The sequence below is a fragment of the Bos taurus genome, chromosome 18 (genome assembly GCF_002263795.3).
Source record: "Bos taurus isolate L1 Dominette 01449 registration number 42190680 breed Hereford chromosome 18, ARS-UCD2.0, whole genome shotgun sequence".
In the NCBI taxonomy this organism is placed as follows: domain Eukaryota; kingdom Metazoa; phylum Chordata; class Mammalia; order Artiodactyla; family Bovidae; genus Bos; species Bos taurus.
The window spans coordinates 60,900,042-60,927,875 of NC_037345.1; the positions used below are offsets into that span (position 1 = coordinate 60,900,042).

The window sequence follows — 27,834 nt, forward strand, 5'->3', positions numbered from 1 at the left end:
AAATCTTTGAAATTTTTTAATCCAAAAAAAAAAAATAAAGAAGGAAAAAAAAAGTGGCTCAGTAAAGAGGAAAGGTAAAGAATGTTCCTGCAATGTAGGAGACCCAGGTTCAACCCCCGGTTTGGGAAGATCCCCTGGAGAAGGAAATGGGAATCCACTCCAGTATTCTTGCCTGGAGACTCCCCATGGTCAGCAAAGTCTAGCAGGCTACATTCCATGGGGTTGTCGTGTCGGATTGGAATGAGTGACTAATACCTTCAAAGAGGAAAGATATTAACTTGAGACTTAAGGTTCATTAACAGTTAATAAATCAAGTATACATCAATAAAACTTTAATAGTTAACAAATCAATTGTACATCAATAAAGCTGGGGGAAAATTGGAAAAAAGCAGCTAATAAACATATTAACTTGAGATTTTAATGGGCACGTTGGTGGTTGTTTAGTTGCTAAGTCATGTCTGATTCTTGCAACCGGGTTTCTCTGTCCATGGCATTTCCCAGGCTAGAATACCAGAGCGGGTTGCCATTTCCTTCTCCACGGGATTGACTTAAAATCAACTTTGAATGGAAGTCTTTGTTTCACATTTCTTAAAGTCAATTGCATTAATAGTTTTTCACCCTTAAGAACAAATGCTTCTTGCATTTTTACTAAGCTCGGGCCCCAGGCTGATTTGGGGGTGGGGGGCTATAGGTGAATAAGACCAACCACTGTGCCCTGTGGGAGCTGAGCTCAAAGGACAACTGTGACAAGTACCTGAACTGGTGGCTAGTGATTAGACAAAGAGAAATGCTAAGCCCTTGAAATGTGAGAGACACATAGGGGTCGGCCCTGAACGTGCTCCATGAGGGTGAAGGGCAGGAAGAAAAAGCTGTCAGTGGCTGAGAAAAGAAGGTGATGAAAAGGACCTTGCTGGGTTTGGGGACAGAGCAGAGGGTCCAGGTGGAGAGGAGTGGCGAGGTTAGATCTGGGTGGAAACCAATGTCTCCATTTTTACCAAAGCTGCTCTCAAAAATCCACATTTTAGGGAATTCCCTGATGTTCCAATGGTTAAGGACTCAATGCTTTCACTGCCACGGGCCCAGGTTTGATACCTGGTTGCGAAACTAAGATCCCACAAGCCTCTCAGGGTGGCCGGGAAAAAAAAAAAAAGCTCATTGTAAAAAAAAAAAAATTCTTTAAAGAAAAAACAGAAAGGGAAATACTTTAAAATGCTCATTCTAACACAACATTGCCAATCAACTATTTGCCAATAAAAATATTAATTAAAAATGCTCATTATAGCACTATTAATAAATTATCCTAAATTTGTAAAAATTGAAAATGTCTAACAGGGGCTTAATGAAATAGGCTAAAGATATACTCTGTATTGCCATTAAGCATTAAGGCACATGTATTTATTGGTTTCACCATTTTATTTATATAGTTTTTGAAATTTATCCAACAATCTTTAGTAAATCCCATGGACTTGTTATCTTTGTCCAGAATTTCTTACAGGGAGAATACTCAGATCTCAATAATACACATAAATTAGTAAAACTGCACATTTTTAAAAGATACTGAAAATATTTTGAGAAATTGTAATATTCATAGTTGCTAAAAAGAAACATTTAAAATACCTTTTAATGGGGTGCTGGATTTAAAGAACTCCGAAGCGATCCCTACACCAATGCTTTGTATGAATACACAGAGATTCAGAGATAATATGAACAGAATTAGACGTGTTCTTGATTGTTTTTTTCCATCACCCTTCCTCTAGGTTTCAGTCTCTCAGCTTCCACACTATTCACATTGTAAAGCGCTGTACATAGTTTAGAATGTTTGCCAAGACCCCTGGCATTATCCACAAAAGGCTGAAGGTGCTCCATTGCCTTCCCCAGTTGTGACAACCAAATGTGTCTCCAAACTTTGCCAGATGTCCCCTGGGGAGGGAAAAAAAATACCCTCAGTCGAAAAACAGTATTCTAGACTATAAAATCCGTCGTTTGATTCACCCCAAACACCCCAGACACTAACAAGCATGCCTTGGCATGTCTTATGTGCTCAACAAATATTGCTAAATAGTAAATAGTAGTTGAATGAATAACTGAGTCCCCAGAAGGTACAGTTATGTTCTTTGGGGGTACTTCTATGTATTTTCCTAGTTTGTTTATAATTTGTTTTTGATGGTATAAACAATGAAGGAGTCGACGGTTTTAAAAAAAAAAATACTGGAGGATGGGTCTCACTCAGAATGGGGCAGGGTGGGTCTGGGTGGAGACCTGTGGAGGGGAGTGGTCTTCCCCGCAAAGGCTGGGTCTTTGGCTTATAAAAGAGGTCGGCAGGTCTGAGACCTTACTTCCTGGCTAGAGAAGCAATGAAATCCTGCTTTTTGTGAGTATCACCTGCACATTCTTTTCCTTAAATTGTTCACCCTTTTCTCTTTCCAGCTGCTCGTCTATTTTCAGTAAGTTTTATTGCTTTCAGTCTTCTGAAATTGCACTGGGTTGTTACCTCTTAGTTTGACTCGAAGCTACCTTTTCTCATTTAAACTGCACTTATGTATTCTAATAGTTTTTTCGTGTTTTTTTTTTTTCCAGCCAGGAGGCATGCAGGATATTCCCAACTTGGGATCGAACCCACGTCTCCTGCAATGAAAGTACAGAGGCGTAACCACCGAGAATCCCACCCCGACTCGCCCAGCCTAGTGTATTCTCTTCTGGTAGCTGACCTTTTGTGTCCCCAAAGTTGGTATAGTGTTTAGCCAGCGACATCTAGGGAGGGGAATTTTCTTGCCTCATTTCAGCGTAAATTGAGGCAGCCTGAACTTTTCACTACCGCGCGACGTGGCATGAGGGGTCCTAGTTCCCAACCAGGGATTGTACCTTCCCCGTCTCCGTGCTTCAAATGCAGAGGACTTGGTTGGGAAGTCCAAGGCAAAGTGTAGTCGAATAACCTCAGCATGCATTTAACTCTCCTTAACCGAAGTTAAGTACTATGGTAATAGTGCAGGGGCGGGGGGTAAACACGAGCTTCATAATCGGACTTCATGTTAGCTTTCCCTCTTGCTCTTGCGGTTTGGGTTAGTGTTAATCCTTTGAAGCGTTCTGTCTTCTAATTCCTTTACTTAGTGATCCTGGCCCGCAACTTCTCAGCCTGTGGTACTCAAACTGTGGGGGCACTTCCGTTTTACGAAGGGAAGTGCCGCCATGTTTTGAGTGTTACCGGTTGAGAGAGGAGCTTCCACTTGGTGAAAACTAACTGGGGGCCTGGTATGAAAGTTGTCTATAAAGTTTGCTTAACGTCTCCTTACACTAATGACTTTTACAGAGATCACCAATGACTTTAACAGAGATCCTTGCTAGGATAAGGGTCAGAACTGGTTCCAGTAACCCAGACCGGGATGCTCAAAATGGGGGTGCTTGCCGATTTGTGACTGGAAAGTGCTCCCATTTTCGAGCGTCCCTGCTCGGGGAAACCATCTAAGGATTGGAATCTGCGATATCTGCTCGCGTTTACCGATCCTGCTCTTCATTACTGACTCAAGTCGGAGATTCTGTCAGCAACCAAGGACTTCTGTTTAATCAATGGTGGGTTTTACTTCCAATTCCAGGGGTTTTGTCTGTAATTTGCCGTGTTGAATATGCTGCTGCAAAGTCGCTTCAGTCGTGTCCTACTCTGTGCGACCCTGTAGATGGCAGCCCACCAGGCTCCCCCGTCCCTTGCTCAATTAAAAGCTCTGCGTATCATAATTTTATTCAATTATCATAATTGTTAATGTCAAATGTTATGTCATAAATGTTAATAAAACAAATTTTAATGTCATAAATATTAATAAAACAGTATACCTATATTGTGTCCTGTTTATTTTTCCAGTCATTTATTTCCAAAGTTGGTCCTTGAACACTATGAGGAGTTTCTGGGGGCTTGCTGGAAAGTGGGACTATCTCAGTGGGTGCCTCCAGGGGTCTCTGGGTCCCTAGACCATTCTTAAGGGTGCAGCTTCGATCCCTAGTGGGGAAAACATTAATTCCTCATAGGATTAATTAAGCCCTGGAAGTGGTTTCTAGGCCTCTAGCAATCTCTCCCTGGGTTGGGGACTAAGGTCAAAGTATGTCCAGAAACTTCCTGGTTCCCAAACTAGGGACCAGGGACTAGTTTTGTGGGTGCAGTTTTACCACGGGGATGGGGACATGTGCTCATTGAATCAGAAATTGTGAGCAGCAGATAAAGCTCTGCTTAATTCTCACCTCCTGTGTGATCCTCCATCCCTTTGCAGCTGGGGTGGAGCATCTCTAATGTTTTAGGGATGGCTGCTGTGGTCTCAACATATTTTCCCCAAGTTTTGGCTAGTAGCACCTGGGACATAAAATACCCAGTTATTTTTAAAAAAGGGGGAGTTAAAAAGGGGATTTAGCTTTCTGACAAGCTCCACACAGATTGGCAGAGTGTTAAACAAGGGCATGCTGCTAAGTCACTTCAGTACTGTCCTGGTAGCCTGCCTACCAGGCTCCTCCATCCATGGGATTTTCCAGGTGAGAGTACTGGAGTGGGCTGCCATTGCCTTCTCCGAAACAAGTGCCTAAATGGTGTTAATTTAGGGCTTCCCTGGTGCTCAGGAATAAAGAATCTGCCTACAGTGGCAGTTTGTATCTGATGTGGCTTCCCAGGTGGCTCAGGTAAAGAACCCAACTGCTAATGCAGGAGACATAAAAGACTTGAGTTTAGTCCTAGAGGTCAGTAAGGTCCCCTGGAGAAGGCAATGGTAACACACTCCAGTAATCTTCCCTGGAAAATGTGGACAGAGGCGTCTGGCAGGCTACAGTCCATGGGGTCCTAAAAGAGCCAGACATGACTTAGCAACTAAACAGTCTGGCTATTTAACACTCAATGTTAAGAATTAAATTTGTTCAGAAGTTCAAGTGGCTGAACTATGATCTTAGAATCAATGGGCTAGCAGTTTGCCAAGATGCTTAACCTATAGGTAAATGTGGAAAGTCAGTTGCCAGGACTCCTGTGCTTAGAATTGAATTTAGAGATACAACTTCATGTAAAGTTTTATTGATAATTAGGTAATTCTGAAATCTACTAAAATGCAGTTGATATGGTTATAGGTGTGTAATAATGGTGATTCACAATTTCTAAATGTTATAGCTCATTCGTAGTGGGAAATCATTATAATTGGGACATCCCATCTCAGAAGTGCCCTGTAGTCCTCCCCAAACCACTCCAGCCATGGAACCTTGAGTGTCCAGTAATTAAATCCTGGAGTCCTGTGTTGCTAGTTTTAAACTAAGGCGGCTCATCAGTAAAGAATCAGCCTGTAATGCTGGAGACGCAGTTCTGACTACAAAGCCAGAAAACTCATACCTTCACCTTAAGGTGTACTCTCAACTTGTATGCCCACAAGTTTCCTTAGCCTTCAGCTTTATGACAGCCTGTGCATGTGCTAAGTCCCTTCAGTCTCACTCTTTGTGACCCTATGGGCTGTAACCTGCCAAGCTCCTCTGTCCGTGGGATTCTACGGGCAAGAATACCGTTGCCATGCCCTCCTCCAGGGGATCTCCCTGACCCAGGGATCAAACCTGCGTCTTTTACATCTCCTCCATTGGCAGGTGGATTCTTTACCACTAGCGCCACCTGGGAAGCCCTTATGACAGCCTAGGGATTGCTTTAAGTGAGTCAGATTACCCCTAGTTCAGCTTGCTCATGAATTTAGGGCTGCCAGAGGGGAAGGGGTAGTTTGGGATGGATAATATACTGCTATATTTAAGATGGATAACCAATAAGCAGCACCAAGTTCCTTATCGGGACCTCCTGTTGTGAGAAAACTCAGGCAAGCAGACCTGGCCAAGGAGGGTGATTATGGTCAACAGTTCCCTAACACTTTGTTGTGGGGACTGTCGGTGTATTTTTATTTTCTAGGATATTTATAGCAGGACTTCACAAGATGCCAACAACTCTCCCAGCCCAGTGTCCTCTGACAATGCCGGGTGTCCTGGGAAAGGGGAGGTTGGAGGGGGGCTGACAAAAATCACCCTCAGTTGAGAGCTTCTGTTTTAGAATCATCTGGGACCCTGCCTTGAATTCTCTCCATGGCACCAATTCTCCAAACTAAAATTCCACCCTCTTGCCCAGCAATCGCACAAACCCCAAGCAGCAAAGATTATCCTGCAGAGCATCTTGTCTCTTGAGGAAGTAAAGAGACAGAGGTCAACGTTGATTCATGGGTCCTGGGATGGTCCTCTTCTGTCCTGACTTCAAGAGAAGAACCAGCAGCCCAGCTACTCAGCAGCCAACGTCCAAGTAAGGTTTTGTCATTCGAAGTGCCTCTAAACTTCGGTGGGTCATTTTATTCAGGTCCATTCCAAACAACCTGAGGACACAAGAAGGGAAATATTCCAGGCCACTATGGTGGCATTCAGTCCTTACAGCAAATCTCTTATACATCCTGCTTGGTTATAATATGTTAATTCCATTAAGTAGTTCATCATTGTAAATCAAATCTTATTGGGAGATAAGCTTGCTCTAAGCTACATCCCATTTTTAAGACCCTAGCCTGTGTCAACAAATTTAATTTATAATCATCTTACGGAAGGGCTTCCCCTGGTAGCTCAAACAGTAAAGAATCTGCCTGCAATGCAGGAGACCCAGGTTTGATCCCTGGCCGGGAAAGATACCCTGGAGGAGGAAATGGCAACCCATTCCAGTATCCTTGCCTGGAGAAGCCCACGGACGGAGGAGCCTGGCGGGCTACAGTCCATGAGATCACAAAGAGTCGGACACGACTCCTGACCCCAAGCCCCGGGTCCTGTCTCCTCCAAAGGCAGGGACCATCTCTCACCAGAGGACTCGGAGTTTGCAGCCCGGGTGGCTCAGCCTCTCGCACAGCAGCCTGACACCTGTGTTTCCCAGGGCGTTGTTGGTCAGATAAAGGTCTGTGAGGGTCTGGTTGATGCCCAGGGCAGAAGAAATGTCCTCACAAGCTTTGCCTGTGAGGCTGCAGCTGTCGAGCCTGTGGAAGACGAGAAGTGGTTGAAAATGTCAGCAGTTTGTGTTGGAAAGTGTCAGCTTCATAGGGAATCAGAGTGACGTTTTTAGGGATCAGTTTAAGAAAGAAGCAGACTAGAATCAGATCAGTCCAGGTTAAGGGCAGTGTGGTGAGGGAAAGCATTTCATAAAGGCATTTAAAGACAGTCCCCTTTGCTGTACAGTAGAAACTAACACAACATTGTAAAGCAACTATACTCCAATAAAAATTCAAGTTTTTAATTTTATTTATTTTTATTTATTTTTGGTTGTGCTGAGTCTTTATTGCTGTGTGGGCTTTGGTTGTGGTAAGTGGGGGTTACTCCCTAGCTGTGGTGCTTGGGCTTCTCATTGCGGTGGCTTCTCTTGTTGCAGAGCTTGGGTTTCACCTGATTCAGCTCATGGTCTCAGTAGTTGTGGCTCACAGGCTCTCGAGCTGAGGATCAGTAGCTGTGGCACTCAGGCTTAGTTGCTCCCTGACATGTGAGGACTTCCTGGACCAGGGATTGAACCCGTGTCTCCTGCATTGGCAGTCAGACTCTTTACCACTGAGTCACCATTTAAGCCCCAAAATTAATTTTTTAAAACAAAAGAAGAAAGAAAGAAAGAAAAAAGATTTCTGAATTCATAGCTCCATCTGTAATAGATATCCTGGTTCTGCAGCCAAGAATTTGTCCTTCTGGTAATTCTATCCCAATTTCTCATTGAAACCCCCATCTCAGGGATTAATGTCTACAAGCTCTAGCAGTAGATATAGGGTCAAGGGCTAAGCTGGTTGGTTTCCTTGTCCCCAGCCACCACAAGTGGTTCCCTCTGGGCACAGGATCCATCCAAAACAGTGAATCAGAATCATGCTTTCCCTAGAGATTTTTTTGTTCAGAATTTGCACCTGAAAAGAAGTCATCTATAGAGCTGTAGGCATTTTGCCACCATGTACTGGATCAAGGCTAACCTTAACTCATAATGGAGCCAATACAGCAATAAGTAGAGAAGATAATGGAGATCAAGTATCTGAATGCCTAGATCAAGCCATACCTGAAACCTACACTTCCAGTTACACAACTTGATCAATGCTCTCCCCCATCTTCTTCTTCTTCTTCTTTTTTTTTTTTTTAAAGAAGTCAGCATGATTTGGGCTGCTTCCTGCCCCCCCCCCACCCCAACACTATGCCATCTGATTTTCTCTGGTTTCTATTCTGTTCAGTTGTGTTTCTTTCTTGTATTCCATGCTGTTACAGTAAAAATAGGTAGCATTGAAGTGCTGTTATAGTTGGGATGTTAGATGGAAATGTTTTCATCTTTGGCTGAGGCTGTGAAGCAATATGTGCCTCCAAACAACGTATAAGGCAACAGTTCAGGACTTGAAATGGAAGAGAAAGACCCAGGTGGGTGATGTATAATCACGCACCTCACAGGCACAGAAGGGTCAGGAGTAGGACATATGGTGAGAGCTGGGGAGGGGATTGTGGAAAGAGCTTGACCCAGATCATTTCATGTCAGGAGCACCTCCTCTGGGGTCCCCATGAGAACACACAATGATCCCCATGAGACAGGTATCATTTGGACACCTGCCAGACTGGGAGGGGGTGGAACTGACATCCCAGAGGGAACCTAGCCGCACCAATGAAGGGAGAGATGGGGCTTCCTTGGTCCAGTGGTTAAGAATCCACCTGCCAGTGCAAGAGACGTGGGTTAGACTCCTGGTCCGGGAAGACCCCGCATGCTGAGGAGCAGCTAAGCCCATGAGCCACAACCACTGAGTCCGTGCTCTAGAGCCTGTGTTCCGCAAAAAGAGAAGCCACCGCAGTGAGAAGCCTGTGTACTTCAACTAGAGAAAGCCCTCTCGCAGGAACCAAGACCCAAGTGCGGCCAAAAATAAATAAATAAAAGGGAGACATGCTGTCCCTAAGCTCTCATCTTCGTTTCCAGTTACCCAGGGCCCCAGATAAGCAAGAGATTCACGAAGGGAAGAAAATTAAAAATAGATAAGCCTGGGCTTCCCTGGTGGTCCTGTGGTTAAGAATCTGCTTGCCCATGGAGGGAGCAGGGGTTCGATCCCTGGTCCAGGAAGATCACACATGCCAGGGAGCAACCACAACTACTGAGTCAGAGCTCTAGAGCCGGTGAGTCACAGCTACTGAAGTCTGCCTGCCTAGAGCCTCTAAGAGATTCTTGACCATCTGAGCCACCAGCATAGACCCCCAAGAAGAGAAGCCAAGGCAATGAGAAGCCCTTGCCCCACAACAAAGAGTAGCCCCTGCTCTTTGCAACTAGAGAAAAGCAGTGAAGACCCAGCACAGCCAAAAATAATTAATTAACACAATTAATTTAAAAAAAATAGATTGGGAGGAAGGGATGGGCTGGTATTGGGAGAAAGGGAAAGGAAGAAAGGTTCATTAACATTTGACTGAAGTTTATTCTGGACCAGACTGAATTAAAAAATATATATTTATTTATTTATTATTTATTTGACTGCATCAGGTCTTAGTTGAGGCATGTGGGATCTAGTTCCCTGACCAGGCATTGAACTCAGGCCCTCTGCATTGGGATGAGGAGCCTTATTAGCCACTGGACCACCTGGGAAGCCCCAGATTGAACTTTTATTACATAAAGGTTACCAGAAAGCTATAAATCTGCCCAAGTAAATGCCCAGAGAAAAGGGGAATTTTACAGAACATGTTTAGAGGCAATGACTGGATGGAAAAATTTAGCCTCTCTGTTTGCATTCCAGAGGATGAAATTACTCTGCGACTCATTCACACAGCTTTTCTTTCCACCTCTGAGCGTCTCGTATCTTCCAGAGAGATGGAGGCATGGAAGGATAACCGTCCAACAGAAAAAAAGATCAGGACAGATCCCCTCCCACCCCGCCAGGGACCAGCATCACACCCAGCAGTCCTGCCTCCCAGCCACTCACCACAGTTTCTGGAGTCTGCAGGTGGGGTGTCGCAGCCCCTCACACAGCAAGGACATGCCGCGGTCTCCCAAGTCATTAAAGCTCAGGTCCAGCTCCCGAAGGTGGGAGCTGACCCCAAGCACAGCAGAGAGACCCTCACAGGCCACAGAGCTGAGCCGACAAATGCAGAGCCTGGGAAGACATTAAGCACAGGAGAGAACTGTCTCATTTCTTCTGAAGTTTTCTGGGGGAAAGAGAGGGGTTGAATCTTACTTCCTCCAACAGGGATTGAATCCCGGTCCTCAGCAGTGAAAGCAGGAAGTCCTAAGTACTGGACCACAAGGGAATTCCCAGATGTCTTCAGCTTAATGGGGTCGAAAATGCTACCGTATTAACTAATGAATATTATGCAAAAGAAGCAGACTCAAAGATATAAGAACAAACTAGTGTTTACAGGTGGGGAGAGGGAATGGGGGAGGGGCAAGATGAAATTGACAGTCCTGCTGCTTTTTTTTTTTTGCCCCACCCAGCAGCTTCTGGGGTCTTAGTCCCCCAACTAGGGATTGAACCTCAGCCCCCAGCAGTGAAAGTGTAGAGTCTTAACCACTGGACCACCAGGGAATTCCTCATTTTCTTTTTTTTAAATTTGCTTTTGCATCTGTTCCATCATTTAAAAATATAATCTCTGAGCCAGATCTTATGCTAGTCACTGGAACATGTTGCTGCCACAATGTTGTTCCTGTACTTCTGGAATACAACAACACACACACAAATTCTGATAAGTGACACAGAAAAATAAGGTCAAATAGGATCCTAAAAGTAATCTTATCTAGGGATTGGAGAAGGTGTGCATGAAGAAGAAGCATTTGCTTTGGATCCTAACAGATGAAACAGGTATTATCAGGGTGAAAAAAAGGAGAAATCAGAGCAGAAGTGCCTCTCAGGGAGATTTCCCTGGTGGTTCAGTGGCTAAGACTCCAGGCTACCAATGCAGGGGGCCTGGGTTTGATCCCTAGTCAGAAAACTAGATCCCACATGCTACAACTAAGAGTTTGCATGCCACAACTAAAAATCCTGCATGCTGCAAGTAAGACCCTGGGGGCAGCTAAATAAATAAATAAATAATAAAATAAATGTTAAAAGAAAAAAAAAAAAAGGAGTGCATTCCAGGAAGAAGGAACTGTTTGTGCAAAGGCCCTGTGGCAGAAAAACCTTTGACAGGAGGCCGAGGTAGCTAGAGGTTAGGAGAGGAGGGGAGGGAGACAGCCCCCCTGAGCCTAGGCAGGAGGGCAGGAATTGTGACTTTGGACTCCTAGGAAAGTGAGGAAAGCGGGGACTCACCGGAGGGTCTGGAGTTTGCACTGGGGGTGCCTGAGGCCTTCACACAGCAGCAGCACCCCGGGATCCCCCAGGTCATTCAGGCTTAGGTCCAGCTCCACCAGGCTCTGGTTCATGTGGAGGGTGGACGCCAAGTCTTCACACGCAGCACCAGTGAGGAGGCAGATCTTCAACCTGCAGAAAATCCAGTTTGGGAGTGTTTCCTGTACAATGCTGATGCTATCCTCCCTTCCCCCAATCTTTTTTAAAAAATTATTACAGTAGACTTGATTTACAATGTTCTCTTAATACCTGCTGTGTAGCAAAATGACTCAGTTATATGTATGTGTTCTTTTTCATATTCTTTTCCATTATGGTTTATCACAGGATATTGAAGATAGTTCCCTGTGCTGTACAGTAGGACTTTGTTTATCCATTCAGTTTATAATAGCATCTGCTAACCCCAAACTCCCAGTCCTTCCCTCCTCCACCCTGCCTTCCCCTTTGCAACCACAAGTCTGTTGTCTGCAACAGTGACTCTGTTTGTTTCATAGATAAGTTTATTTGTGTCATATTTTAGATTCCACGTATAAGTGATAGCATTTTAGATTCCACCTGTAAGTGATATTATTTGTCTTTCTCTTTCTGTGTTGTTAGGAAGCACAGTACAAAATAGCCGGTTGGAGGAAGTCTTTGGGAAAATGGTGAAGGGCCAGAAATATCCCGGCTTGGTGTGCTGCGGGCAGAAAAACATTTCCTGCCTTTGGTTATGCCCGGCGCCAAGATTTAATAATAAATATTAAGGATGTTATTTGAGAAAACGAGTTACGGGATAAGCACATGGGTCACTTAGAGCGTGTTGTCCTTGAAATATTTTTACTGATTAGATGTTAACCCTGTATGCATTCTGTTGGCTGTATATTCTAAGCTCTTTGTTCCTGCTTTTATAAACAGGCTTGATTGCAGAAATAAACTTGTCAGTCCTTGCAAGAGACTGTCCGAGTGTCATTCTTTCAGGTTCGTTGTTTCCAAGTCCCAGGGAAAAAATCCCCAACACTGAGTGACTGCTTAGTACAATAATCTCTAGGTCCATCCATGTTGCTGCAAATGGCTGCCCCCAATCTTAAAAGTAATGTTTGCAAATAAACGACTTGTTCGAAATACGGCCAAAGGCCTAAATAGACATTTCTCCAAAGAAGACATATAAATGGCCACAAATCACGTGAAAAAAAATGTTCAACATTATTAATCATTAGGAAAACACAAGTCAAAAGCACAGTGAGATATCACCTCATACCCGTTCGGATAGACATTATCCAAAAAACAGAAAACAACAGGTGTTGGTGAGGATGTGGAGAAATTGGCACCTCTTTGCACTGTTGGTGGAAATGTAAAATGGTCCAGTGGCTACGGAAAATAGTATGATGGTTCCTCAAAAAGTTAAGAATAACTGTGTGTGTGTGTGTGTGTGTTCAGTTGTGATTGACACTTTGCAAACCCATGGACCCTGCCAGGCTCCTCTGTCCATGGGATTTCTCAGACAAGAATACTGGAGTAGGTTGCCATTCCCTTCTCCTGAGGATATTTGCCACCCGGGGTTTGAACCCGGGTCTCCTGCGTTGCAGGCAGATTCTTTACTCTCTGAGCCACAGTGAAGCCCACATGAGGTTGCTGGAGGAGTCAGATTTACAGAGACACCGGTAGAACTCACCACAAAATCCGCAGCCTACAGACTGGGTGCCTCAAACCTTGACACAGGAGCCTCAGGCCTGAGTCTTCCAGTGCATTTCCTGTCAGGTCCAGCTCCAGCAGATGACGACTGGTACTGAGCACAGAGGCGAGCTCCTGGCAGGCCCCGGCCTCCAGATGGCACTTCCTCAACCTTGGGAGGAAAGAGAAAAGTTGAAGAGGGCACCATCTTGCTTTTCCATATCCTGATGGTTCCTGCCCTGGCCATCGAATCAGCTGATGTACTTCCCTTGTGGCTCAATGGAAAAGAACCTGCCTGCCAATGCAAAAGACATGGGTTTGATCCCTGGGTCAGGAAGAACCCTTGGAGGAGGAAATGGTAACCCACTCCAGTATTCTTTCTTGGGTCCTGGGAAACTCCATGACAGAGGAACCTGGTGGGCTACAGTCCATGGGGTTTCAAAAGAGCTGGACATGAACCTACAATTGTCCCTAAAGTTACAGAGACAAACAGGATTTTGTCACTTCCAGATAGAGAATCTTGTCTAATAAGATAAATGAGTGAGTAATTATGATCCAGTATAGGTGGTCTCTGGAGAAGGAAATGGCAACCCACTCCAGTACTCTTACTTGGAAAATTCCATGGATGGGGGAGCCTGGTAGGCTACAGTCCATGGGGTCGCAAAGAATCAGACATGACTAAGCGACTTCACTTTCTTTCTTTCTACAGTTCCTTTTGGAGAAGGAAATGGCAACCCACTCCACTGTTCTTGCCTGGAGAATCCCATGGACGGAGGGGCCTGGTGGGCTGCGGTCTATGGGATTGCAGAGAGTCGGACACAACTAAGCAACACACACACACACACACACACACACAGAGGTGGTCTCATGGAGGCAGTGTACACAGAGTAATAGTTCAGAGCAAGGTCTCTAGGGTTCAACAACCTGTTCCCCACCCCCCATACTTTGACCTCAAAGGAGCATTTTGTTTTGTTTTTTGGGTTTTTTGTTTGTTTGTTTAGCTGCACCCTATAGTGGCTTGTGGGACCTTAGTTCTCAGACCAGGGATTGAACCCTGACCCTTGGCAGCGAGAGGACAGAGTCCTAACCACTGAACCACCAGGGAATTCCCTCAAGAGAGTTTTCATCAGGTCTCAGCTTTCTGTTACATGTGCCACCATGTCTCAAGTCACAGACTAAAATAAGGATAATAATTATGCCGGCCTCAGGTTTGTTGTGAGGATTACATAATTTATTAAAAGCAGTGGGTGTAGAACCAGCCTGACACATGGTCAGTGCTCCATCAACGTGAGTTACTGTTTGTTGAACATCCTGGTGGAGGGGCCTCCTCACCCAGCTTTGGCAAGTGGTGTGCAATGAGGGAAGGCTCTCTGGGAGAATTTGAGCTGGTTCTTGAAGGGTAAATAGAAGTTGATTTGGAAGAATAAGATGAGGGGCAGTGAGATAATAGAAAAAAAAAAAAAATACACACACACATAGGTCTCTGCTCTGGCTCCTGGCACAGAGTTCCTAAATCTCTAATTTCCTAAGTGATAAAACAAAAGCAAAAACATGGGACTTCCCTGGTGGTCCAGTGGTTAAAATCTGCCTTGCAATGCAGGGGACACAGGTTCCAGGTAATGAAGCCTTACTCTGACGCCATCTCCAGGTAGATAGTGTTAGAACCAAGATAAACTCCAGGACGCCCAGTTGGTGTCACATGCCTTCGTGTGGGGATAACTCCACACATAAAAGTGTCAGAAGTAGAGTGTTGGGGGACTTCCCTGGAGGTCCAACGGTTAAGAGTTTACCTTCCCATTGAGGGGGGGTCTGGGTTTGATCCCTGGTTGGGGAACTAAGATCCCACATGCCTTGTGGCCAAAAAACCAAAAATACAAAACAGAAGCAATATTGTAACTAATTCAATAAAGAGTTTAAAAGTTGTCCACATTCAAAAAAAAAAAGTCTTAAAAAATGGGGAAAAAATGGAGCGTTCTTATGAGTAGTAGTAATGAAGTAGTTATGAAGACATAGAGGGGGAAGGCAGGGTGTTTTTTGGAAAACAGTGGCACTGAACAAAAAGGAAGTTGCACAAGAAAAGGATCTTTGCACGGAGACCTCTGGGGTTCTGAGTACTCAGGATGTGGTCAATAAATAGGGTGTGGGTTCTGGGTGGGCAGGTGGCCCCAGGGACTCCTCACCATGTGGAAATGACTGGGGTCAGAAGAGGCCAAAAACAGGTTCTCCAAAATGCAGAGTCCAGAGCAGGGGTCTCAGGTCAAGGGTCTAAGGGCAGCTCTAATTTGAGCTCAGTGGTAAAGAATATGCCTGCCAAGCAGGAGATTTGGGTTCGAACCCTGGGTCGGGAAGATCCCCTGGAGGAGGAAATGGCAGCCCACTCCAGTATTCTTGCCTGGAGCATCCCATGGACAGAGGAACATGGTGGGCTACAGTCCATGGGGTGGCAAAAGAGTCAGACACGACTGAAGTGACTAAGCACACTCGCACAAAGTGCAGAGGCCAGGAGGGGTGGCATCTCAGGTCACGGGTCTAAGGGCAGCTGTGATGAGAGGTAGGGGTTTGGGGATTGGCATTTGGGGAGATGCTTCGAGCCCTGGGACACAACCAGCTTGTCCCAGGAGGTCACAGAGGTGAAGAATGTGTTACTGGGGGGGGGGGGCGGGACACTCACTGCACCACTTGCAGCCTGCATTTGGGGTGCCGGAGCCCCTGACAAAGCAGCTGTGCACCCAGAAGCCCCAGGGCATTGCCACTGAGGTCCATCCTCAGTAAGTGCTTGTTGGCAATCAGTGCGGTAGTCAGGTCCTGGCAGACGGAGCTGGAAACTTGGCATCTCTTCAACCTGAGACGCAAAGAAGAAAAGAGCCAGGTGATTTCATTTGGGGTTGTTTTGTAAAGGGGCTTCCCAGGTGGCACCAGTGGTAAAGAACCCGCCTGCCAACGTAGGAGATGTAAGATGCAGATTCGATCCCTGGGTTGGGAAGATCCTCTGGAGGAGGGAATGGCAACCACTCCAGTATTCTTGCCTGGACAATCCCACGGACAGAGGAGCCTGGTGGGCTGTAGTCCACGGGGTCACAAAGAGTCAGACACAGCTGAGTGATTAAGCACGCATAGTTGGTTTACAAAGTTCTGTTAGTTTCAGGTATACAGCAAGGCAAGGTGGTTCAGCTATACCAAATATATACATATATAAAATTATATGAATACATATATGAATATATATATATATCAGATTCTTTGCCTTTGTAGGTTATTATAAGATACCGAGTAGAGTTCCTTGTTCTCTACAGTAGATCCTTGTTGGTTATCTATTTTATACGTGAGTTTTCCTGGTGGCTCAGAGGTAAAGAACCCACCTGCCAATGCAGGAAATGTGGGTTCAATCCCCAGGTTGGGAAGATCCCCTGCAGAAGGCAATGGCAACTCACTGTAGTATTCTTGCCAAGACTACAGTCCATGGGATCGCAAAGAGTGGGACCCGACTCAGCGACTAAACAACAACAACAGAGTGTGTATATTTTAATCTCCACCCCCTAATTTATTCCTCCTCTCCCCATTCTCTCTTCTTTTCTCCATCACTACAAGAAGGTAATTAAGTTAAAGTGAGGTCATGAGGGTGGACCCTGGTGCAATATGACTGGTGTCCTTCTATGGAGAGGAGGTTAGGACAGAGACACACAAAGAAGAAAGACCCTGAGAGGATGCAGGAAGAAGGTGGCTGTCAGCAAGGCAAGGAGAGGGGCCCGGAGGAAACCAAGCCTGCTGACGCACTGAGCCGGAGCTTCCAGCCTCCACGGCTTTGAGAAAATCAAAGTCCATCGCTTAAGTCATCCAGCCTGTGGTGCTTTCTTATGGGACCTCAAGCAAACATCATCCTATGATTTTTTGTTTTTTGGCTACACCACGCGGCTTGCAGGATTTTAGCTCCCCAACCAGGGATTAAACCCGTGCCCCAGGCAGTAGAAGCTGGACGTCTTAACCACTGAACCACCAGGGAAGTCCCAACCTATGCTCTTTCTGACGGAGCCCCTTGAGATGGAACGGTAGGGCCCCCAGAAGCTCACAGACCAGCCTGGACTCACCTCAGGTTCTGCAGTCTGCAGTTGGGGTGTCTGAGTCCTTGACATAGCAGCTTCACCCCCTGGCTTCCCAGGGCGTTGCTGTGCAAAGCCAGCTCCACCAGACTGGGGTTGGTGCTGAGGGCAGCAGCCAGCTGCTCGCTGTAGATGTCAGGTAAAACGTGCCTCTCGGGGCTGCGGGAAGGACAGACAGGACGGTTCGGTTTACGGAGATGTTTGGCCCTTGCACGTGTGCTCAGTCCCTCAGTCGTCTCCCACTCTTTGCCTGCCAGGCTTCTCTGTCCGTGGAATTTCCCAGTAAGAAGACTGGAGTGGGTTAGCATTTCCTTCTCCCGGGTATTTTCCCAACCCAGGGATCAAACCCACGTCTCCTGTGTCTCCTGCATTGGCAGGTGGGTTCTTTACCACTGAGCCTGAGGGCTTCCCAGGCAGCGCTAGTGGTAAAGAACCTGCTTGTCAATACAGGAGATGTAAGAGACAGAGGTTCGATCCCTGGGTCGGGAAGATCCCCTGGAGGAGGGCATGGCATCCCACTCCAGTATTCTTGCCTGGAGAATCCCATGGACAGAGGAGCCTGGTGGGCTACAGTCCACGGGGCTGCAAAGAGTCGGACACAACTGAAGCAACCTAGCACACACGCATGCACCAGGGAAGCTCTATATTTGAATATGGACTGAGTATTAGAAGATATTAAGGAATTGTGTTTTTTGGTTGTTGATTTTGTTTTTTGCTATGCTGATCCATTCCTGGGTTCAATCCGGTATTGAACCCAGGCCCTTCGCAGTAACAGCAGGAAGCCCTAACCACTGGAAAGTGAAAATGAAATTGCTTAATCGTGTCCAGCTCTTTGCCACCCCATGGACTGTAGCCTACCAGGTTCCTCTGTCCATGGGATTTTCCAGGCAGAATACTGGAGTGGGTTGCTGTTTCCTTCTCCAGGGGATCTTCCCGACCCAGGAATTGAACCTGGGTCTCCTGCATTGTAGGCAGACGCTTTACTGTCCAAGCTACCAGGGAAGTCCCCTAACCACTGGACCACCAGGAAATTCCCAGGAATTGTTAATTTTGTTAGGAATGATGATGCCATGGTGAGGGAAGGGGGCACAGGTTCAATCCTTGGTTGAGGAAATAGGATTCCACAAGTCTAGCAGGAACAATCCCCCCCAAATTTTTTTTTGAGGAAAAATAAAAAGCAAGACAGGGAACAATAGATGAAGCACATTTGGCAAAATGTTGCTAACTGGTCAAATAAATGATGAATATATATATTCATCTATCTATCTCTGTATAAATACTCTGTGTATATTTGAAATATTCCATTGTAATTTTTTTTTTTTCCAAAAGCATTAGCAAGCAACTTAGAGAGGGCAGAAAACCATAGAGCTCCACTACTTGATTGAGTTACTATCAGGGAGCTCTTTAAATTTATTGGTTTATTTATTTTGGCAGTGCATGCAGCGTGGGGGAATCTAAGTTCCAAACAAAGATTAAACCCATGCCCCCTGCAGCAGAAGCACGGAGTCTTAACCACTAGACCACCAGGGAAAGCCCCAGGGAGGTCTTTAAAGCCTTTCATCTGTACTTGTGGTTCCCAAGTGTGGTCCCCAGGCCAGCAGCATCACCTGCTCTTCGGTCTTCATTCTTTTAATAAAGTTTGGGTGTTTCCCCCATAATGCTGTCTTATGTCAATTTAATTCTTAGGCCCAGTCAGAGACCCTAACCTCAAGGAAGAGGATTCTTCTTCCCCCGCAGTTCCAAAGCTGATGAAATCATTGTGAGACTGCACAAACGATTATTCCATCAGTTTTCCCACATATATGCCTTTCCACAGCTTGCCACACCAGAAACTCAAGTCTTGTCATAGCCCTACAAACATATTGTTCTTTTGTTAAGACTGTACATAAGCCCAAATTCTTTTTGTTTAAAATTTATTTTTAATTGAAGGATAATTGCTTACAACATTATGTTACTTTCTGCCATACAGCAACATGAATCAGCCATAGGTATATATATGTTCCCTTCCTCTTGAACCTCCCTCCCATCTCCCACCCCATCCCACCTCTCTAGGTTGTCACAGAGCACCAGGTCGAGCTCCCTGAGTCAGACAGCAGATTCCCACTGGCTGTCTAATTTACATATGGCAATGTATATTTCCATGCTCCTCTCTCAACTCCTCCCACCCTCTCCTTCCCGCACTGTGCCCACAGGTCTGTTCCCTTTGTCTGCCTGGGTCTCCACTGCTGCTCTGCAAATAGATTCATCAGTGCCATCTCTCTAGGTTCCATATATATATGCCTTAGCCCAAATTCTACAGATCCCTTAGGGTTACTCATTTCTGGGTCCATTCTCGTGTAAGTAGGAAGGGACGTGCCACTAAACTTCTATTTTTTTTTAGCTTGTAAATCTTGTCTTTTGTAAGTCTAATTTATAAGTCCCCAGTTTCACAACCTGAGAGAGGAGAGGGAACAAGAATGTTTCCTTTCCACTCCACTTACGTTGAAATCTTTGCTTCTAAGGTGATTCCTCAGGGAACCCAAACCAAAACAAAGTCCTAGCCAAACAAACACACAGAAAATGTCACTTGCTCAGAGTTTCCTTCACGGACCACCTCCTTTCATGTTGCCCTTCCCCCTTCAAGTCACTGTCTGTTATATAATATTACCCGGTTTTACTTTCTTCCTAATAGATAACTCTGTTTGCAACTACCTTAATCAATTTCATTTCATTTGCCTATTGATTTATTTACTATTCTTTGTCTATCTTCCTTCTCCATTGACTGTTTGCTCTGTTAGGGGCACTGGCTGGCTTATTGATACTGTCTTCAATCTATAAAAAAAAAAAAAAATGCCCAGCAACAAGGACTTACTGTATAGCACAGGGAACTATACTCAATATCTTATAATAACTTATAATGGAAAATAATCTGAAAAAGTATATATATATGTATTATATATCTGAGTCACTTTGCTGTACACCTGAAACTAACACAGCATTGTCAATCAACTACACCTCATTGTGAAAAAACTTTTAAGAAAAAAAAAAAAAGACCATATAGTAAGATTAGAAAATCACTGGGAATTCCCTGGAGGTCTAGTGCTTAGGACTGTGTGCTATCACTGCCAGGGGCCCAGGTTCCATCCCTGGGCAGGGAACTAAGATCTCCTAAGCCCAGCAGGGCAAGGACAAGGAAAAAAAACTGAAAAAAAGGGATAGCCCAGCTCACAGATATAAGGCCCTGGATAATATATGTTGACTGGATACATTCTCCTTGACATAGGCCACTATTTAGTCCTAATAAGTATTGCTTAGGGCTTCCCTGGTGGCTCAGTGGTAAAGAATCCACCTGCCAATGCATGAGACCTGGGTTCCATCCCTGGGTCAGGAAGATCCCCTGGAGCAGGGCATGGCAACCCACTCCAGTATTCTTGCCTGGAAAATCCCATGGACAGAGAAGCCTGGCAGGCTACAGTCCACGGGGTCTCAAAGAGCTGGACACACTGAGCAACTGTTAGTGTTTTTGTTCTTGTTGTTTAAGAACTAGAAAATGACCTGGACACTGTTGACACTTCGGAGCCAAATAGTTGTTAGTGATGGAGGCTGTCCTGTGCATTATAGGATATTTTTGCAGCATCCCTGACCTCCACCCACTAGACCTCTAGCATCTGTCTGATCTCCCCTAACTGTGACAGCGAAATCCTTCTCCACATATTGCCAAATATCTCCTAGGATGGAGGGAAAAGTCACCCGCTTTGAGAACATGAACTTGGCTAAGGACATGAACTCGGGGAGCGAGCCCCAGCAAATACTTACGACGTTGCCAGGGGCCATCTCAGCCTGTCTTCTCCATGGGCTTGGTAGGCAGCCCCGAAGAGCTGCAGTACCTCGGCGTTCCTGCAGCTCTTCACACAAAAGGAGGACACCATGTGTTCCATCTTGGTGGTGATGTTGTTGACCACGACCACCTGGAAGTGGCTGAGGGCTTGTTGGATGAATTCCTCCTCCTGGAGCTCGTACAGGCAGCCGAAGACCTCCAGGGCGCCCTGCTTCAGGGTGGACCCCTCGCTCCGAGCCTTGCGGCGGATCCACTCGAGCAGCTCGGTCTTGACGCCAGGCGAGACCTTCCAGCCCAGCGTCTTCTCCAGGTAGCTCCTGGTCTCCTCGTTCAGGAGTCCAAACAGGAAACGGACTGTGAGGGCTAAGAAGCTCCTATCGGAGAAGGCGTACTCGGTCAGCAACCTGCTGAGGTTCCGCTCGGGGCCGGACCCGCTCGCTCCATCATCCAAGACGTAGTGCATGGCCGCGAAAAATTCCTGGAAACTCAGATGGATGAAACTGTAGAGCGTCTCACAGATGATGTCCTTCTGGAAGATGTTCATGTTGAGGAAGGAAGAGACGTCGGCAGCGTCCAGGCCGTGCTCCCGGAGGTCGCGCTCCGCAAAGAGGATCTTCTGTTCCCAGAGGCCGTGGGCCGCCAGGGCGCACAGCCCCCTCCGGTTGGGCGGGGACGGCAGGGTGGGGGTCCCTGGCTTGGGTTGCATCAGACTCAGGAGGTAGAGCAGGTACACGGCCGTCGTGGTCCTCGACCTCCGTCTTAAGAGCCCCCCGCCCTCCAGCTGCTGCTTGAGGCAGGTGCAGACCACCCAGCACACCATGGGGACAAAACACAGAGTGAAGAGGGGCTCGTCGTCCCTCACGAAGCTGAAGACCTGGCTGGCCTGCTCCCTGTCGTGGAAATACCTGTGGAAGTACTCCTTGCGCTCGGCCTCGGAGAAGCCCAGGATCGCCACGTGCCTGGGATGCTCCAGCGAGCGCTGGAGCTTGGCCAGAGCGGTGGGCCGCGTGGTGATGAGCAGAGACAGCTCGGGCAGGAGCTTTTTACGAATCAGGCTGCCCAGGAGGACCTCCGCGGGCGCTTTCTTCTCCCAGCAGAGGCACCAGGGGCCCTGCGGCTCGTGGAAGGATGGTCTGAGTTCGTCAAAGCCATCCATGATGACGAGCAGACGCTCAGGCACGCGGACGAGCTCCTGGAGAGGTGCGCAGGGCTCTGGCCAGCAGCTGGCCAGGAGGTCTCGTACGCTGAGCTCTGCGGTGCCCCGGTTCATCTCGCGGCAGTTGATGTAGCAGACGTAGTCGAACCTGTTTTGGAAGAGCTTCCCGTCGGCCCAGTCGAGCATCACTTTGTGGGCCAGCATGGATTTGCCCATGCCCGCCGCGCCCTGCAGGACCACGGTGCGCGGGGGCTCCGGACGCTCTTCATCTGGCTCGAAGAGGGCCTCGATCTGGATGAGGCTGGCCGGGTGGCCAGCGGTCCCCGCGTGTCCCCGGCCCGTGTCCAAGAGTTTCTGCTGGGCCCACCTGGGGCTGGAGTGTTCCTTCGCCAGGAGGAGCCGCGTGTACCGGTGGCTGAGGTTGACGAACTCCCCCAGGCGCGCGTTGCGGTCTTCCATTAGCCGGAATTTCCTGCGGACGTAGTCCCTGTAAGTTTCCTGGGGATCTAACGGAGAGGAATGAAGGACCGTGAAAGATAGATTGGTCAGCAGCCTTTAATGAATGCATGCATTAATGCAAACTGTGGTCTAGTGAACTATCTGCTTTGCGATGACGTTGGAAGTCTTTTCTAGATGGAGCCTGGGAACTTCGGTACTTCGGTACAACACCACAGATCTTGCCTTCTTGTGGGAAGCAGAAGCAACATGGGAACTATTCTTTTTTGTTGTTGTTGTTTTTTTAACTTCCCAGGTGGCTTAGATGGTAAAGAATCCTCCTGCAATGCGGGAGACCTGGGTTTGATCCTTGGGTTGGGGAGATCCCCTGGAGAAGGGGACAGCTACCCACTCCAATATTCTGGCCTGGAGAATTCCATGGACAGAGGAACCTGGAGGGCTACAGTTTATAGGGTCACAAAGAGTCAGACACAACTGAGCGATTTTCACACTTTACGTTAATAGGTGGCCCAGTGATAAAGAATCTGCCTGCCAGTGAAGGAGATGCGGGTTCAGTCTTTGGCTTGGGAAGATTCCCTGGAGAAGGAAATGGCAACCCACTCCAGTATTCTTGCCTGGGGAATACTATGGACAGAAGAGCCTGGTGGGCTACAGTCCATGGGGTCTCGAAAGAGTCAAACATGACTGAGCACACAGGCAGGGATAGTTGATTTATTTACAGTGTGGTACCAATCTCTGCTGTACAGCAAACTGACTCACTTATACACATATAGACATTCGTTTTCTAAATATTCTTTTCCATTATGATTTATCACAGGATACTGAATATACTTCACTGTGGTACTGTAAGACCTTGTTGTTTATCCATCCTACATAGACTAGTTTGGATCTGATAATCCAAAACTAGTCCTTCCCTCCCCCACCCACCTCCCCCTTGGCAATTAGGAGTCTGTTTTCTAGGTCTGTGAGTCTGTTTTGTGGATAGGTTCATTGGCACCATATTTTAGATTCTACACGTAAATGATATCATATGGTATTTGTCTTTCTGACTTCACCTAGAGCAATAATCTCTAGTTGCATCTATGTTGCTGCAAATGGCCTGATTTCATTCTTTCTCATGGCTGAATAGCATTCCAGCTTCTTCAGGCTGGAATGGATAAAGAAGATGTAATATATATATTTATCTTTATCCATTCAACTGCCGATGGACATTTAGGTCATTCCCATGTCTTGGCTACTGTGACTGGTGCTGCTGTGAGCAAAGGGGTGCGTGTATCTTTTTGAATTAGAGTTTGTTCGGGTATATGCCCAAGAGTGGGATTGCTGGGTCATATGGTAATTCTAGTTTTCGTTTTTTGAGGAACCTCCATGCTGTTTTCCATAGTGGCTGCACCAAGCTTACATGGCTCGTGGCTCACCTTTTCTCGGAGCGGCAGCCAAGACGTCCAGAGAACATGCTGACTCGCTGCCCAGTGAGGGTGGGCCACCAGATGGAGCGTCTGGAAGAGGCATTTTGTCAGATCAGCTGGCATGTATCTGACTAGCCCTTCACGACAGTAACTTCCATTACATCAAACTGTCTACATGGTAATAACTCACTGCCCATGGGTATCGATCATAGTGATTGGCACCTCCATCCATCTGATTAATCCCTCAGCCAGGGCATTCTGAGTCGGCTTGGATTCCTCCTCTCCTTCAGCCCCACACCAGAAACTAGCATTTTTGAAATGTCTTTTATACATGTGTACTGGCATATTTTTTTAATTCAGGACTTATTTATTGAGCATCTTCTATTCTTTCATGGACTCCAAAATATATATTTATTAAGCACTTAGTATGAAAAGTGGGGTTTTCAAGCCAGCCAGGGTGATTGAGCAGGGGGAGGGAGAAAATGAGTAAAGGAATCACAGAGAAAGTAGTGCCTTCAGGGTTCTGACGGATGAATAGGAGTTTTCCAGGTGAAGAAGATAGAGGGAGATACTCCAGCCACCAGAGGGATGGGTTAGAGTGGCTCTTGGGAGCCCAGCAATCATCAGGAAGGAGAAGGGTGATCTTCCCCAGTGGTCCAGTGATTAAGAACCTGACTTCCAGTGTAAGGGGCACAAGTTCAATCCCCAGTGGGGGACCTAAGATTTCACATGCCTCCATGCAACTACAGAGAGAAACTGGCATGCTACAACGAGGACCCCACATGCCACAAGTAAGACCAGGTGCAGACAAATTAATTAATTTTTAAAACAGGAAGCAGGAGAAAAATCTTGAGAAAAAAAACACAGCAAAACAAAAACACAGAAGAAGGGAATCAGTGGGTGGCAGCTTCAGCCCGGGCCATCACCACCTCCTTACCCTTCCCTTGGTCCTCTCTGTGGCCTCTCTCCCACAGGTCCTTCCTGTTGATCTGATGAAAGACGCTGAGGGCCAGCAGCCAGGCCTCCTGTGGCCCGAAATGAGCTGCCAGCAGCTGGGCCATTTCCAGGGGACCCGCCTGCTCCATCCGCCCCCAGGGGATCTTGCCCTCCCCCATTTCTGTCGCAGTCCCCAGGTATAACTTGAACTTCTTCAGCTCCACGGCCTCCAGTTCCTCCAAGTAGGTGCAGAGGCGACCCAGGTCACTCCTGAGCGGGGCTGGGGACATGGGGGCGCTGTGGGCCCTCCAGGAGAGAGGCTGGAGGGGTGTTTCTATACCTGGGAGGAGCGAGTCCACATGCACAGCTCTGATCACCACAGGCAGAGATGTGAACGCCCAGACAGTCCTTCTGTTGAAATAGCGCCTCCTCCCCCTTCTATTCCTTCCCACCCCTCCCCACCACACCCTCACCTCACCAACAGGTCCATTTTGAAGAGGAGGAAGTGGAGACAGATTGGGAAATTGCAGGAGGCCTTGAGTGGTAGTGAGAAAGAACTTTCACTTCTCTCCTTCTTCCCCGCTCCCTGGACCAAACACTCTTTGTCCTGCCTGCTGTCTTCCTTGCCTCACTGGGTCCGAGGTAGATCTAACGATCAAAGTAGTTACTGCCCTTGGGGGTGAGGGGACGTTTCCCTGGTGGTGCTAGTGGTAAACAGCCCACCTGCCAATGCAGGAGACATAAGAGAGGTGGGTTCAATCCCTGGGTGGGGAAGATCCCCTGGAGGAGGGCATGGCAACCCACCCCAGTATTCTTGTCTGGAGAATCCCATGGACAGAGGAGCCTGGTGGGCTACAGTCCAAGGGGTTGTACAGAGTCAGACATGACTGAGGCAACTTAGCATGCACGCTTCCTTATGGGAGAATTAGACTTCCTTTCCGATGATATCGGACTTGGCTGTGACGCTTGCATTAACCAATGTCATGGGAGCAAATGTGAACATAAGACGTGGGTGAAGGGGAGCAAATTTTTCTTCCAGGTATTGATGAGGGAGACAGAAACTCAGAGGGGTACATGGATTTTCCACCATCACACAGCTAAACAAGGGCAGAGGTAGACATCTCATCTCCTTCAGACCAGGAAGCTGCCCTCGGATGAATGAAAAGGGCATAGTCAGGACTTCCCTGGTGATCCTGGAGTTCAGAATCCCTCTTCCAGGGCAGGGGGTGTGGGTATGATCCCTGCTGGGGGAACTAAGCCCACAGACTCTGGAGCCAGCCTGCCACAATTAAGACCCCATGCAGTGCACCCCCCCATCCCCAACCCCCAAGAAGATACAGTCTGGAGAAGGATGTAGCTCAAATAGCTATCAGGTGTTTATGCTGGGGAAAGATTTAGGTTGGATGGGGAGAAAGGAGGGATCTTATAATTGGATATTCTTTTTTTCTTAAAGGTTTTGGCTGTGCTGAGTTTTCATCGCTATGTGTGGGTTTTCTCTAGTTGTGGCGAGTGGGGACTATTCTTCCTTGTGGTTCTCGGGCTTTTCATTGTGGTGGCTTCTTGTTGTGGAGCAGAGGCTCTAGGGAGATGGTCAGTAGTTGTGGCACACGGGCTTAGTTGTTCCATGGTACATGGAACCTTCACTGACCAGGGATCAAACCCACATCCCCTGCATTGGCAAGCAGATTCTTATCCACTGTGCATGCCTGCATGCTAAGTCACTTCAGTCATGTCTGACTCTTTGCGACCTTATGGACTGTAGCCTGTCAGACTCCTCTGTCTGTGGGATGCTCCAGGCAAGAATGCTGGAGGGGTTTACCATGCCCTCTTCTAAGGAATCATCCCAACCAAGGGAATCGAACCCACGTCTCTGGTATCTCCAGCATTGGAAGGCAGGTTCTTTACCACTAGAGCCACCCGGGAAGCCCCTTATCCACTGTTCCACCAAGGATGTCCAGGGAGCCAGTGAATGGTTTTTTTTTTTTTTTTAAATTTTATTTTATTTTTAAACTTTACATAATTGTATTAGTTTTGACAAATATCAAAATGAATCCACCACAGGTATACATGTGTTCCCCATCCTGAACCCTACTCCCTCCTCCCTCCCCATACCATCCCTCTGGGTCGTCCCAGTGCACCAGCCCCAAGCATCCAGTATCGTGGATCGAACCTGGACTGGCAACTCGTTTCTTACATGATATTTTACATGTTACAATGTCATTCTCCCAAATCTTCCCACCCTCTCCCTTTCCCACAGAGTCCATAAGACTGTTCTATACATCAGTGTCTCTTTTGCTGTCTCGTACACAGGGTTATTGTTACCATCTTTCTAAATTCCATATATATGCGTTAGAATACTGTATTTATGTTTTTCCTTCTGGCTTACTTCACTCTGTATAATAGGCTCCAGTTTCATCCACCTCATTAGAACTGATTCAAATGTATTCTTTTTAATGGCTGAGTAATACTCCATTGTGTATATGTACCACAGCTTGCTTATCCATTCATCTGCTGATGGACATCTAGGTTGCTTCCATGTCTTGGCTATTATAAACAGTGCTGCGATGAACATTGGGGTACACGTGTCTCTTTCCCTTCTGGTTTCCTCAGTGCAGTGAATGGTTTTGAACACAGCAACAAGGTGAAGAAGGGGTTTGGGGGAAATGCTTTGGTTTCTAGGTCTTTCTAGGGACAGTGATGCAATGTGGACACCCTCTATGGTCTTCACATTCCTGTCCCCCAACCCCTTGCCCTGGGGCTTTTCTGGTCAAGTGAGAGCTTGGAAAAGCTTTCTAAGCTTCACCCAAAACTTTTATAGGCTTGGTGAGGAAGTGAAGAAGTAGGACTCAGCGTAAGTCCTTCCATAGTCTATGTAAACTGGGAATTTCAGAGATGAGCCGTTTGGCTGTGACGCTTACTTGTGACGTGCTTTAATCGTCCTGTTCTCACTTCCTTCTTTCCTCAACCACCATCTACACTGGAAGTCTGCCTCTTCAACTGCCAATGCTTCTAGAAGGAAAGACAGGACCCCTGT

At 46.9% G+C, this 27,834-nt stretch overlaps 1 protein-coding gene and 1 non-coding gene across 5 annotated transcripts; one reads left to right on the plus strand and one right to left on the minus strand.

The window, feature by feature from the left end:
* Positions 1 to 26,119, minus strand: NLRP12 (NLR family pyrin domain containing 12). Of its 4 annotated transcripts, XR_003030181.2 has the most exons (11): positions 24,802 to 26,119; positions 23,874 to 23,954; positions 20,822 to 22,505; positions 17,015 to 17,185; positions 15,601 to 15,771; positions 12,931 to 13,101; positions 11,244 to 11,414; positions 9,924 to 10,094; positions 6,822 to 6,992; positions 6,129 to 6,353; positions 1 to 1,920 (listed from the first exon to the last, which is right to left on the minus strand). XR_003030181.2 is itself a non-coding variant. In XM_024978272.2 (10 exons), exons 1-10 carry the CDS (start codon positions 25,088 to 25,090, stop codon positions 6,266 to 6,268), a joined length of 3,168 nt encoding a protein of 1,055 aa, XP_024834040.1. In that variant the 5' UTR covers positions 25,091 to 26,119; the 3' UTR covers positions 2,199 to 6,265. The 4 variants fall into 4 exon arrangements, 3 of the variants coding, with proteins under 3 accessions (XP_024834040.1, XP_059732736.1, NP_001179480.1); XM_024978272.2 differs by lacking the exon at positions 1 to 1,920 and having other exon boundaries at positions 2,199 to 6,353; NM_001192551.2 differs by lacking the exon at positions 1 to 1,920 and having other exon boundaries at positions 5,865 to 6,353; positions 9,927 to 10,094; positions 24,802 to 25,567.
* Positions 3,130 to 3,208, plus strand: MIR371 (microRNA mir-371). Its single transcript, NR_031316.1, has one exon. It is a non-coding gene; the product is annotated as a microRNA mir-371 (primary transcript).
* Positions 26,120 to 27,834: the final 1,715 nt, after the last annotated feature.